The sequence below is a fragment of the Rhizopus delemar genome, genomic scaffold (genome assembly GCF_000149305.1).
Source record: "Rhizopus delemar RA 99-880 supercont3.41 genomic scaffold, whole genome shotgun sequence".
NCBI lineage: Eukaryota > Fungi > Mucoromycota > Mucoromycetes > Mucorales > Rhizopodaceae > Rhizopus > Rhizopus delemar.
This window is the reverse complement of record NW_027137867.1, coordinates 1-13981: the sequence shown is the minus strand read 5'-3', so window position 1 is coordinate 13981 and position 13981 is coordinate 1. Positions and strand designations below refer to the sequence as shown.

The 13981-nt window shown below is 33.7% G+C and overlaps 3 protein-coding genes across 3 annotated transcripts; 1 reads left to right on the top strand and 2 right to left on the bottom strand.

The window, feature by feature from the left end:
• Positions 1-3162: 3162 nt before the first annotated feature.
• Positions 3163-6287, bottom strand: RO3G_17346 (uncharacterized protein; the record flags this gene model as incomplete). The annotated part of the gene is made up of 7 exons (XM_067671930.1): positions 3163-3469; positions 3525-4154; positions 4224-4612; positions 4746-5085; positions 5229-5572; positions 5732-5928; positions 6005-6287. The coding sequence occupies 7 exons, from the start codon at positions 6285-6287 to the stop codon at positions 3163-3165; spliced, it is 2490 nt and encodes an 829-aa protein (XP_067528031.1).
• Positions 6288-7816: 1529 nt separating this feature from the next.
• RO3G_17345 (uncharacterized protein) lies at positions 7817-8896 on the top strand (the record flags this gene model as incomplete). Its single annotated transcript, XM_067671929.1, has 4 exons — positions 7817-7985; positions 8041-8498; positions 8552-8718; positions 8782-8896. The coding sequence occupies 4 exons, from the start codon at positions 7817-7819 to the stop codon at positions 8894-8896; spliced, it is 909 nt and encodes a 302-aa protein (XP_067528030.1).
• Positions 8897-13127: 4231 nt separating this feature from the next.
• Positions 13128-13426, bottom strand: RO3G_17344 (uncharacterized protein; the record flags this gene model as incomplete). The annotated part of the gene is made up of 2 exons (XM_067671928.1): positions 13128-13245; positions 13311-13426. 2 exons carry the CDS (start codon positions 13424-13426, stop codon positions 13128-13130), a joined length of 234 nt encoding a protein of 77 aa, XP_067528029.1.
• Between the last annotated feature and the right edge of the window lie 555 nt (positions 13427-13981).

Sequence of the window (13981 nt, the reverse complement as noted above, 5' to 3'; positions counted from 1 at the left end):
CGGTCCGGAATCTCCTTGCACCATATCTTTTCCTTCAGCCAATGATTTTATAGTTGTACTGATTGTATTCATAATAGGTATTTCATAGATATCCATATAAAAAGTTTGTAAGGCTTCATAGTGTTCAGGGCATAAAAGTTCTTGTTTGTTGTTAATTTTTGAAGGAAGGACTTGTGGTGGCAGAGGCTCACTACCAGTAATCGTCAGGTTAAATAGACTTGGCCCGTCTATGAACTGAGAGTAATCAAATGGCGTTAAACCACTCTCGTCATTCGTAACCTCGCCTATTTCCTTTATGAAGTTGATCAGTAGGAGCATGCCTTGATCGTTGTTGTTAATGAATGTAGGTAATGAATGTATTATATCTTGCGTATGAATGGTTTGAGTAAGCATAGTGACATACAGTGGGTGGAAAAATGGTTCCAATGTTTTTGATTTGCAACTTTAAAGCTTTATATCTTTGGAACTACAAATGGTAACGGCTCACAAAAACATGCATTTTTTAGCGCATTTACAGCTAATATTACTGAAAAAAAATTTTGCTTGTATTGTTACACAATCGGGAAAAAATTAAGATTAAATACAAAAACCAACATTGGAACCATTTTTCCACTACAACTGTAGATAAGTTTATTTGTTAATTGGTGGAGCTTCCACCGGAGTTTTTTGGCTAATTATGAGTCATAGTATTCCGACTATCGCCGAAAAAGCCTATTTGACTTATAAAATTAATTTATCCTCGGTCAAACATTTTTTTTTTCCCTTTCTTTCTTTATATATCGAAGCTTTAAGGTACCACTACACATACAGTAGGTCAAAAAACTGCTGCAAGGAATTGCAAAATTCATGTTTTACAGCTGCTTGTCCATGGATACTGCACCAAACTATCTCAAACTTTGACTGTTTGTACCTCAATAGAAAGTGCGTTTATTCGTCGATTATCGGATATGGGCAATGTTTATTGGTGGAATTTGATACTGCTAAAGGTAGTATTCACTACGGCGCAAGGTTTACTTTCTGAAGTTATTTTACTCTTTATAAATCGTTTTGATTACCAAAAATGTTAATTTTTTATTGTTTTTTCATTGTCCTCCACATTATTTTTTTAAAAATGCTCCAGCCTTTTTTTACTGCTCCACTTTTTTTTTTCTGTAAATAAATGCTGAAATAAAGTGAATCTACTTGGCAAAATCACTTTTAAAACTATATACAACCTTATTTACACTGTTAAAAAGATATAACACAGCCATATTGCACAACTCGCATTTTTCTGCATTATGACTGTAATAGTCGTAAAAAAATCCCTATTCATTAGTTTTTTTGAGCAATCACAAAGTAGGTTGTGCACAATTTTTTATTTTTATTTTAAAAAAGTTCTGCAATTTTCTTTTTTGTTTCTTTCTTGAACTATATTTTACGGTTGTTTTTAGAATAGATAATATGCAACAACAAGAAAAAGGAACGACTTATAACTCAATCACGGCCCAGAATATAAAAAAAGAAAAAAAAACAAAGCTCACGTTTTTTTATGCCTCTGTCACTTGTCGTATCCTAAATCACTTTTACATCTTGTACTCCAGCTGACATGTTTTTAAAGAAAACTTAAATTGTGAAAAAGAAGACATGTAAGCATTATGGCAAAGAGTTAGTAGTGCGCCTGTACCATTAGTTTTATTTATTTCAGCAAATTTAAACAAGACATGTTTTGATTGCCATAACTTTTCTTTGTTTCCAATTATAGTACTGCTTCAATATACTTTGACTAGTCAAGTTACATTACAACCTTTTTATATTAATTGAACTGAGAGTGATTTGTGATGGTTGTGAATCTTTACTGTTTTGTATTAAATATGCAGAAATAAATTGAAGATTATAAATACGTAATAGATATAAAAAAGGGTTGTACATGCTATTATCAAGTTCAAGCCATATACAATAAAGTAATTCATTTATAAATTACTCCCTCATTCAGTAAAAATATTGGTTTGAGTAGGTTGTCCTTTATTATTATAATTTTTTCTGTTATATTCAGTTTATTGAAACCAAAGGAGCTTATTTGTTTTGTTGCTAAAGAATAATAGAACCAATGATTGTTTTAATCATTTACATGATTTAAATAATCCAATTTGCAAAAACAATACAAAAAAAAAATAATAAAAAAAACGCGTTTGCAAATGCTCTGAAATGACGTCGTTATAACTTACAAGTGTTTCAAAAAGTACAAAAAACTTCCGATTGTACTTCTTTTCCTTCTTCACATAATCCTGCTACGAAATTCTTACGGCTCATAATTACTTTTCACTATTCTAAACTCTTCTTAATAATTAAATTGTTATTATTTATCTTGTACCTTAATCCAGTTATTTGCCCCTTTCCACCAAAATTGCTTTTTTATCCTGAATTATAATTATACGTTGGTCGATTAACACATGGCTCCGTGAAAGTGTAAAAGTAAATAGTTATGATAAAGAAAAATATGCTTACTTTTGATTCTAGTGATTTATAGAAGAAACTTGAATAGCATGCTTTTACAATTACTTAACAAGATTTAGCTTTTTTTTAAAGTTAAATAATGAATGCTTATTAATATATATTGTGTCTAACGTATACCTATAGAGTATGAGCTACTCTTTGTTCAGCACTGTGCTTTATGAAATATTTAGTAGAAAAAAGTCTATATGGTAGGAAAAAAAAACATACAAGTTCAGTACTCATAATGAAAAATCTTATTTTGATTAGTATATTGGATATAAGGTTGTAAATTCCTGTAACAGCAACGTAAAACTGTAGAGATAATGGAAGGTGTCAAACAGCATATCATTTTGCAGTGCAACTTGTTAATAGATACAAAACCCGAACCTCTGTTTAACGACTCTGAAAACGGTTCTTTTTTATTACTGCTTGAAAAGGTATAAAAATAGTTTCTTCTAAAAAGTTTTAAGCATAGTAACATATGAATAGAATTTATTTGGGTTATAAGCAAAGAGTGGTTGATATGAATGTAGCGATACATAAGAGAAGATTAAATTATATTTTGAATGAAGTTTTGATGGTAATTAGAAAAAAAGGAACGTGGAAAAAGAAGTTATTAAATCATAGACGTAGGCATAAAAGCATAAAAAAATAAAAGAAGATTGCATAAATGAAATGAAGAAAAAGGCATTAAAGATCGGAAAGCATACCATCATGTCTACCACCAACTTTGTCATCATAACGCATATATGGCCATATAACTTTAAACTTATTTTTGGTTGCTGAATATTGGAGTAACCCAACACATTCCAAGATGTCTGCCACATCTAACACAGCAAAATGCTTACGTTCAACATCTTTTTCAACCATTGGTATATTAAATTGATCAAGCTTGTGATTTTTCATCACATCTACAACTGCAAGAAAGCGTACTTGATCATCATATGTATGCTGGAAGTATGTGTAAACTTCACCAACAAACCAACACTTTCTCAAACTAAAAAAAAAAGGTTAGTTGATGTTATATTTAATGTCCATATAAAATTACTTACCTTCGATATCGTCCAGCTTCGAACAAGACAAAGTTGTCAGCTGCTGTAGTCAATCTTTTTTTTTTGCGATATGACAGGGAAGAAATAACGATAGAATCGGTCCAAAGCCGTTCAGCAAACAAAATAGAATTAGTTCCAATATCGATTATGCTTTGATCACCATAAAGTCGCCTGTAATAGGATCGAAGTGCAACAACAAGATCTTGATCGCGCAGATCAGGGGTGATTACTCCATTTGATAACAAATATGCTTCATCAGCAGGATCCCATAATTGCGGAAACTGATCGTTGCCTGAAGGATGGGAAACAAACGATACAGGAGAGCTTTGATCTGCATTCACTTGATCGTTGTTAGCTAGAGACGTGGTAATTCCATATTGTTGTAGGTTGACGATGTTCAACAAAACGTTGGAGCTGTTAACTCCAGGCTTTGTGGTCGATTTAATCTTGTTTGCAAACTCTTTTATTGTTCTCTCCGTTGATCTACAGCTATAATTCTTTATGGGCCCCAGCTGTCTGGTCATGTGCCCAAGATGACCCAGATAATGGTTGTTGGCTGTGAAAACTTTGACTGACAAATTACCAACGTTGATTTGATCACGCAAGTATTTGTGCCATGTTTCCACATCACTATGTTAAATGATAAAATACTGTTAGTAAGTAAAATGTAATAACGAACTTCTGCTACTTTGTATTCACCTTTCCATTTTTTTCACATCCTCTTCCTTTAATGTTCGACGGAGTGCCAGATTACAGCCATTTATTAGACACATCAACGCTTTCTTTGCTTCGTATTCGACTAGGTAAGGCAAGATGATATTTGGTACGATCACGCAAAGAAAGTTCTGCCAATCTACAGCTCTGTAGCGACCAAAGGAAGCATGAAAGGAGCCTTCAAATATTTGGGGGACTTTGGAGGCACATACTTCCATCTGGCGCTGTACAATAGCCATGCCATTGGTTCTTCGAAGTGGATTTTTTAGTCTGAAGCTGTATGATGAACCTGATTCAATGATGTACGATTCATTGCAACTGGCGTTAAGAATATTGAAAATAAGGTGTCCAATCCCTCTGCCAATCAAGTGCATCTCGTCAATTCCAAAAAATTCTACACCACAAAACGTCGAAAGAGAAGTGAGCAGCTCTGGTACTTGTCCCATTTAATGGCTCTGTGATGTATTGTAAGCAATCATAACTTTTTTTTAAAAAAAAAAAACTTACAGGATCACCATGTACTAGGCTTTCTTTTGATCGAATATTGCCGTTATGTAAAAAGTATCTCGCACCATCTGATACACCTCGAACATCACAAATACGACAACCATGGTATGCCATATGGCCAGCATGATTCATTAAGTCTGCAACACCAGGAATGTCACCCATAACACCCATCAAGTGAACCTTGCCTTTGTAAATTACATTGTTATCTTTTAATACTCGAAAACCATTGTTTCCAAGACTTCTGATTTCGTCAACAATTGGTCGCAGGAAAGACATAATATTATCAGGCTTAGAGGGACCAGGTATGATGGCCAGAGTAATCATATGATGGCGAGTATGCCTATAGAATAATGGTTAACATCTAAGAATTAGGCTTAATAACAATAGGCTTGCCTGTATGAAGGACTTATGTTCATCACTAAGCAATGAATGATTGTTAATGTGCTTCCTGTTTGAACTTTTGGTTGGAATCCATCAACAAACAAGACTATCCCAATGTCGCTATCATCCTGAAAAAGTTGCTGCTGATTGAAAAGAAAGTCTTGATACACCTTACCATCAAAGATGTCCCTGTACACTCCATCTTCATGTGTACAATCTTGTTCGGCACGGTACTTAAATAATTCTCTCTTGTCTTCATCAAGCATCATTTGTGCTAATGCAGCACCAACAGATACAACAGCCATTTGCTGAACAGCAATAAAAGAAGGGAAGGACTCATCATTCAAATCGACACCAGCTTGTCGAAGGGCAAGAGCTTGTTCATGCTTTCTATATCTTGGAAGCTGACAATTTTCATTAGTACAAAACAAGATATTTGCATCATCCTTTGGGTATAAGAAGCAGCCATTGGGACAAACATCAAAATGAGAAACAACTTGAAACCCATCATGGCTACTGCATATCCATCTTGAAACTGTATCGGGACTAGGCATCATACCACCAAGCTCTGTTGGATTTATGTTAGAGGTAATGAGGAATTTTACATTCTTTATTAATCTACCATTGAGAGCATCGTCACTAATCTTGCTTAATAGCGTTTTGTTTATAGTATTCATCATATCTCTCTTGAACTGACGATTAACACCGTGCTGATCAGCCAATCGAGTAAGCTCAACAGCAGCCTTTTCGACCGCCGAGAGTTGCAAGCTGGATCCAGTGTACTCATAAACCACTGCATTATCTAGAGCGATGAAAGTGTGATATATTAGCAAAACGCAATAATGATAAACAATCACTAATTCCTAATTTTTTATTACCAGCAAGTGACGAAGCAACAGATCCAACGCTAACATTAGACATGCTTTCCATGCCAACATCTACATCAACGTCTACATCAATATTTGTATCAGCATCGTTATCATAGTCATCATTTGAAGTAGTTTCTAAGGTAGAATTTTGCAGTGACAGTTCACCAGCTCTATGTTCTCGGATAAAATGTGACATACATCCACCACGTATCTGATGTAACTGCAACTTAGCAAAGGTAACACCAACAAAGCGTTTGCAAAGGTTACAAGGATAAGAAGTAGCTTGAGACATTGGAAAGTTAATTTTTTGACAAAGGTTAAAAAAAGAGATGAAGAGCAGACAATAGTAATTTAAAGGTATTTATACTTTTCAGTGTGTTATTGTTCAAGTCAAAATTAATAAGAGTACAAAGTATTTATTGTAGAAATCAGATGAAAATCATGGTTCCTCAGGATGCCTATCTGGCTATAGGTGGCTAAATCTACCGAATTAGTCAATGGTTCTGTATGGGGTAATGCTGATTATAGAGATGATCCGTACATCTAATGCATATCCATTGCCATTTTTGGAATGTAATAGGTAAAAGCAAAGAAAAATAACAAAAACAAAACGCGGGAATTAATATAGGGCGTAAACAAACATTGGCTCATACATTACAACGTACATATGTAAATAGAAGATAGCCTTTAGTATAGAAAATATAAGACTAAAACGCAGATACTTATAGAGAAATCAGAGGTTAATATAAAATTGTTGGTATCAGAGACAATTGTTATCTAGGCTAAAGTTAAGTATAAAGCTCATTTTTCTTTTATTTTGCTATGTTTATTTTTTTTAATAAAAATCAATAATAAATCTGTTGATGTTTGTCACTTAAAACTAGTATGTATAATCTGATATAGTAATATATACAAATGCCAATTCCTTAAATTCTTAACGTGAATACAAGTAATAAACAATACAATGTAGATCAATAACAAAGATAACCTAAACATAATATAACATAGAAATAAATTAAAATTACTCATAATAAGTCGTTTAAAGTCAGTATAAAAACAATAAAAGAAATGGTATTAGAACATATACACTTATCTCTTGAAAAAATTACATTCTGTAGTCTCGCTTATCTACTATGTAATGATTACAACTTTAAAAAGAACATTTTATAGTGTTTTACTTCTTTTAAAAGTATTATGTAAATGTTTTTTTTCCCATATTTTATTATAGCATAAAATATCTGCAAACGATGTTTGTTATGGGAATGGTGATCTTTTTTATCAAGTATACTACAAACTAAAAAGGTAACTTCTCCTTAATACAAAAATTAATTAAAGATATCATATACAATGGTCCTGAATTGATCATCGTTACAATGAATACTTTTCTTCAATTAATAATCGAGTTTATAGAAGTGATATAGGCAACAGCAATCTCGCAAATTACTAAAAGAATATTTTTATTAGTTTTGTTAATATCAGTCTACATCTTTCATTTTTGAATATAATCGTAGCATTTTTCCCTTTTTTACTATGTGCTTTGCTGCAAAGATAATCAAAGAGTAACTAAACGCATTATTTACATTAAACAATATTATCAGTAGAAATGAAAATGTGCTAGTGGACACCACTTCTCTAGTTGAACAGACTATTAAGGAGCAAGTGCATAGATTTGCATCATGCCGTTTGATATTTAGTCGGCACTACATGGTACATATGTTAATAGATGAATGTGAAAAGTATATAAACTCTAGGCATTTATATAATCATTGTTTATTTTGGTTCTACCAAACTAATACTTTTCTACTTTTACATCTTTTTGCTATGCCTTACAACGTTGATCGAATTGTTAACGAAATCCGCAACTATAACAGAACGGTTAACGTTATGAGAAGTGAATTTGAAGCCTGGAAAAATGAGATTCAGCAACAAATGACCGAGTTGAAGCTGATGATAGAGCGAAACAATTTCATAAACTACCCTCTTCCACAAGGTAAAAAAAAAGGAAGTGAATCAGGATGTCTTTTACTTACAATACATTACATCAGCTATTTATCAGCAACAGCCTCCTCTATTCAATTCACCAGCACTCGAGAGCGGTCGTAGGGATATTCCACGATTTCCAACAAGCTTGGGTGATGGTCAACATAGCAACACAACATGTATAGAGGCGTTTATAAGAGAAACAATGGATCTTCTTGATAAGCCAGAGGATTCAAACGAAATACTCGATAATAAACGACTTTTAGCCAAAAAGTATCACTCGCAGCTAAACAGTTTTGCACAAGTTATTTGCATTGATTTAAGCAATAAACTTCTTGCGGATGCACACATCGACAAAAATAAGCTATCATGGAAGTACATTCCTGTTGCTTATAAAAATACGGCATATAAAGAGCTTGAAGAGTTCGCTTTACGAGCAAGTATCCCTTTAGGTCGATGTGTTAATAGCTGGGGAGCTCAAGTTTTGCTAGCAAAGTCATACGGCAATTACTACAACAAAAAGGTACTCTTTTTCTACAAAAATGTCCATTTGATTAACCATTATATCTATATTAGTTAAAAAATAAACTATCGAACACTACAAGTAGCTCAATGGAGACAAACACCCACTTAGCAGAACAAACAAATGATACACATCCTGAGGAAAATTTTGATTTTGAATTACTTCCTGACTTGGATTCCCCTCACGAATTAGAAGAAGGAAATGGCAATGAAATTAACATGTATGTTTAATTTTAAAAACAAAAATATTCTATGATCATAACGATTAATTTTTATTGATTTAGTGCAACTTCCTTGTCTTCTGCTGTCTCCCTTCTCCCTCCCTCTCCTCGTTCTTCTCGTACCCGTTCTGGTACTCGTACTGCTGCTCGTCGTTCAACTAAAAAGAGAAGAATATAATTGCTTTCGTTTTCTCTTTCTTTTTTTGTTTTATCTTATGTTAAATAAAGTACACTATTATTTGCTAGATGTCTGTTAGGATTGTCTCGTCATGACTAAATCTTCAGGATGGTAATGCTAACTATTTTTTTTTATTCTTTTTTTGTATGCCTTAGCTTATTCTTCAATGTCATTGGTCCTATGACGTTAATTCAACGAAATAAACTTGCATGGATTTTAAAGTATCTTTTTTTTAAAAAGTATTTTGTTCTTTTAGTTTTTTTATTATTATTATTATTTATAACTATCATTGCTTTACTTTGTTGACAGTTCTTGATACTTTTAGATATTGTTGATATGCATCGTACTTTGAAAACAAAATAGTTAAACCTTAATCAACTCAAAAAGTTAATCTTTGCAAAAGAGAGAAAACAATCCTTTATTTTATTGCATGGTATAAAGTTGTTGGATGCTGTACATCTTTTAACTATCTCTTTTTTTCTTTTGCTTATAGTAAACTTTAGCTTTCTTTACATCAAGTATCATGTTTACTTTATTCAAACAAGATGTTTTTAACTAATGGTTCACCAATTAAAGAAAGTTCGTTTATGATTAGATTTCAACATGTAACAACCCTTACCTTTTTTTTTTTTTTTTTTTTTTTTTACATGTATAGTTTCTTGCATTTTTTTCTTATCTTTACCATCTTACTTACTCTATCTGTAGTATACAATTTAAGTATATAGTCAACACCATACCATGCTGTAGACCAGTTTGTCGCAACTATACATAATTATTCATCCACTGCTTTTGTGTACTGTACTTGATGTGTTGTTTCATAATGCATTTGCTGTTGATATTAGGTAAGATTATAGTGCATACACTTTAGATAAATTGAGCCTTAGCTAACAGCGTATTGTATAGATCATATGTTTAAACAGGATGAAAGGTATAATTTATTTGTTTATTATTTTTCTCTTGACTAACGGTTTTTATTCATTAGATATTAGTACTCTCTTTTATTTTGCAATGAAAAAAGCGTATGAAGTGACCGTAATGATATCAATGATAACAACAATGATGATAGAGCATTATTGAACCTAATACAGTACACGAGCATGCACTCGAGGAAAGACAGTAGTGATTGTATAAGGCAATGGATATTTATTATCAAATTATATAAAAAAAAATCAATCCTGGTACATAATAATGAAATTTTAAGAATTTAAATATTAATCATCTTGTTGAATGTAGATTGTAATGAAGATTGTCAAATGTAAAGTAGATTGTGATAAAGGCTGTCAAATGTAATTAAATCTACTAAATGAGCTGCACTGGATATTATCATCGAGGACAGGTAAGCAATGGCTTATGAATGTATTGGATTTGTTCATCCTTTATTATTTTATTGTATTTTTTTTTTATTCTTTTTTTTTATTTTGGTGTAAATCAAATGAAAAATGTACACTATTAAATACATAATTAAATAAATAAAGCACTGTATTATTAAATCATTTAAACCTGTCCATTTATACTACCCTATGCAACGATAAACCTACCCATTTTACTGGATATATACGCCAAAAGAGACCACCTAGTACGTTCGATTTCAAACTCCTCGGCCTTAATTCCTCTCCATGAAGTCAAATATTTCGCTAAATTCAACCAAAAGAGCGAAGTAGCTCCCACTAAAAAAATTGCTAAGGTGAGCAGAATGCGGTGTTTTTTTGCGCCGTAGTGATTTTAAACATCCGGTATTTTTTACTTGTTTACATATGTTTGAAATAATGAATTTTAATACAACCCAACCGGTTGCCATCACAATTTTTCTCACTTTTGACGTGATTAGAATGTTACCTGTATTTAAGAGTGCTTACAATTCCTTTATTTTAGATTTTATATTCCCTTGTTTAAATTATTTCTCGTTTTTAGCCTCTCGTCAATTGCATGCATAAATCACTGTCAGAGGAGAAAGTAAACGATCTCAAACAGACATTAACCGGATCCACATCAAAATATGATATTGCTAAGGAGACTGGATTACATGAATCAACTGTTAGTAGATACTCTAGACGGCTGTTTTCAAGTAGGACAGTGAGCACAGGTGATAGACCTACAGTAGTCTCCAAAGTGACGAAGCGGTTAATCAAAAGAAAAGTCATTGAACGGGTTTTAAAGACTTCCAAAGAGGTATACCGGGAGCCTGTTGGATTTGGCTACGATATCTCATACCAGTCAGAAATTAACGTACTGAAATCAATGGAGTTCCATTTTCTGATAGAAAAAAAGGAGCCATTTCAGACAAAAGTGCATACGTAGCATCAGTTGAAATGGAACAAGGAGCATCAGGATTGGGCAATGGTTGACTGACAACAAATCGTTTACTTTAATGAAACCAAGATCAACGTATAGGGCTTTGATGGTGATAATCACTATCGGAAAAGGCCAAGTGACCTTTTTCAACATCATGACCTGGATTTTGTAATTCAGCATGAAGCTAGCAAATTGATGTCCTGGTGTTGTATAACCTCTGAAGGACCAGGATATGCTTGCTGAATTTACGATGGAAAGTTGTACTCGGGTGTTTACCAGCATATTTTGAACACTACGCTTTGTGGTACTATGAAGTACTACAATTTCGACTGGTCCAACATTTAATTTTAGCATGACAATGACCCAAAGCACAAGGCATAATTTACAATGGCCTAGTTATGTAGTAACCAAGAGAGCTATATTAACGATTGGCCAGCTCAGAGCCCGGACTTAAATTCAATCGAGCACGTATGGCATCCATTGAAGTTGTAGCTCAATTATTACGAACGTAGAGCAAAGAACACAGATGTGCTTTGGGAACGAGTTGATGAAATATGAATTGACTTCGATAAATAACTTTGCCAAAGGCATGTAGATAACATTTTGAGAAGAACTCAAGAGATTATTAATAGAAAAGGAGGTTCAACTAAATATTAATAAATAAATTCATTCCGTTCAAATTTTCGTTTTTCCAAATTTTCAAATTGCGCGCCTCATACTTCCTTCAATACTTATCCAATAGGGCTTAAACTCTTTCGGATTTTTCAAGACATGTAGAAGATTTACTATGTGGGAACAGAGGCAGTTTGTGCCATTGTAACAGGATGTGCGCTACAAAAACCAAGAAAAATGGATTCCTTGCAGCAGTTTTTTGACCTACTGTATGGTTCGCGCTCTCTCTAAAACAAGCAAGAAAACATCAAATCGTTGGTTTTACAGAACAAGCCATATTCAGTGATAATGGAACGTATTCCAAACTTAAAAAAATCCACCTTAAGCAGATACAGTGGGTCAAAAAACTGCACCAACGCAACTCAGTTTTTCGGAAATACCAGTATAGCTCTGTCAGTTTAAAAGTAAACATTACGAAACTTGGAACAAAACGAGTTACTACTGTTACTATTTATTGACAAAAGTTTCAAGGTCAGATGCGGAGTATTGATTTAAAGAGCACTCAGCAAAAAGAGGAGGTCGGTTGGTGCAGTTTTTTGACTTTTTTAATATTAGTGGATCCACCCTTCTTTGCTAAGACTGCTTGCATTCTGTCTGGCATACTGTGTATATATTTGATGCATTGTTCCTTAGTAAACGAATTCCATTCATTTTCGATTCTTTGCCACAATTCATGGATGCTGGTCGCCCTATTATCATACATGCTCAGCTTTAACTTCAAGTGATGCCATATATGTTCAATAGGATTAAGATCTGGACTTTGTGATGGCCAATCGTCAATGTAAATCATGCCACTATCCTTCATCCATTGTGTTGTGGACTTTGATCGATGTTTGGGATCATTATCGTGCTGAAATACCGACGTTTCCCAGTTCAGACCATAGTACTCCATAGTGTCTTTTAGACTTGTACCAAGGATTTCTTGGTATTCCTCTGAATTCATGGTGCCATCATAGATCTGACATGCGTATCCAGGTCCTTCGCTGGTTATACAACTCCCTAACATGAGACCACCGCCTCCATGCTTCACAGTAACGTCGATATGCTGAGGCTGTAAATGATCACATTTTCTTTTCCAGTAATACTTGCAACCATCAGAGCCCCAAATGTTGATTTTCGTCTCATCAGAAAAGATGACACGTCGCCAATCATGTACTGTCCAATATTGATGCTTTTTAGCCCATACTAATCGAGCCTTCTTGTGCTTTTCAGTCAATAATGGCTTTTTTTTTTGATCTCAGTATAAATTTCAACTGAATGTAAGACATTAATTGCCGATTGATACGACATAGGGTGTCCAAGCTCCTCCAACTTCATTTGCACATCCTTGACAGTCTTCCAACAACCTGTGAGCACTTGTCTCTTGATGTATGGACGTGTTGACTCTGCCACAATGCTCGGTCTACCTCCTCTTTTACGTATTCTATCATGTATCCACTTATTTGCATACCTATTGACGGTATTTCTATGCACTCCAACTCGTTTCCCAATGACTGCAGGATCAACACTGTTCTCTAATAATACTTTGATACTGTTTTGAATATCGGATGGAAGCTTTTTGGGCATTTCTAATAATGGATAGATACTGACGATGTACAATGGGTTTGGGTAAAGCAGGAAAGAAAAAAAAAGAAAACAATTGCAAAAAAAACTTTATTTTCAGGTCCCCAGTGTGACTAAGCATCAGCAAAATTCGATTAAATTTGCTGGAATAGTCTCAGTCCGGACATATGATATCAAATACCTTTTCATTTTAAAAGTCAAAAAACTGCACCAACCGACCTCCTCTTTTTGCTGAGTGCTCTTTAAATCAATACTCCGCATCTGACCTTGAAACTTTTGTCAATAAATAGTAACAGTAGTAACTCGTTTTGTTCCAAGTTTCGTAATGTTTACTTTTAAACTGACAGAGCTATACTGGTATTTCCGAAAAACTGAGTTGCGTTGGTGCAGTTTTTTGACCCACTGTATGCCAACAAGTTTTCTCCTGGTAGAGTAACAGCAAACCCTGGTAGAAAGGCTGTTTTAAGTGTTACCACCAAGTCTTATATACGTAAGCAGATTATTAATGGTACCCTCAAGACTGCGAAGGCTGTTCATAAGTATCTAGTATGCACTGGC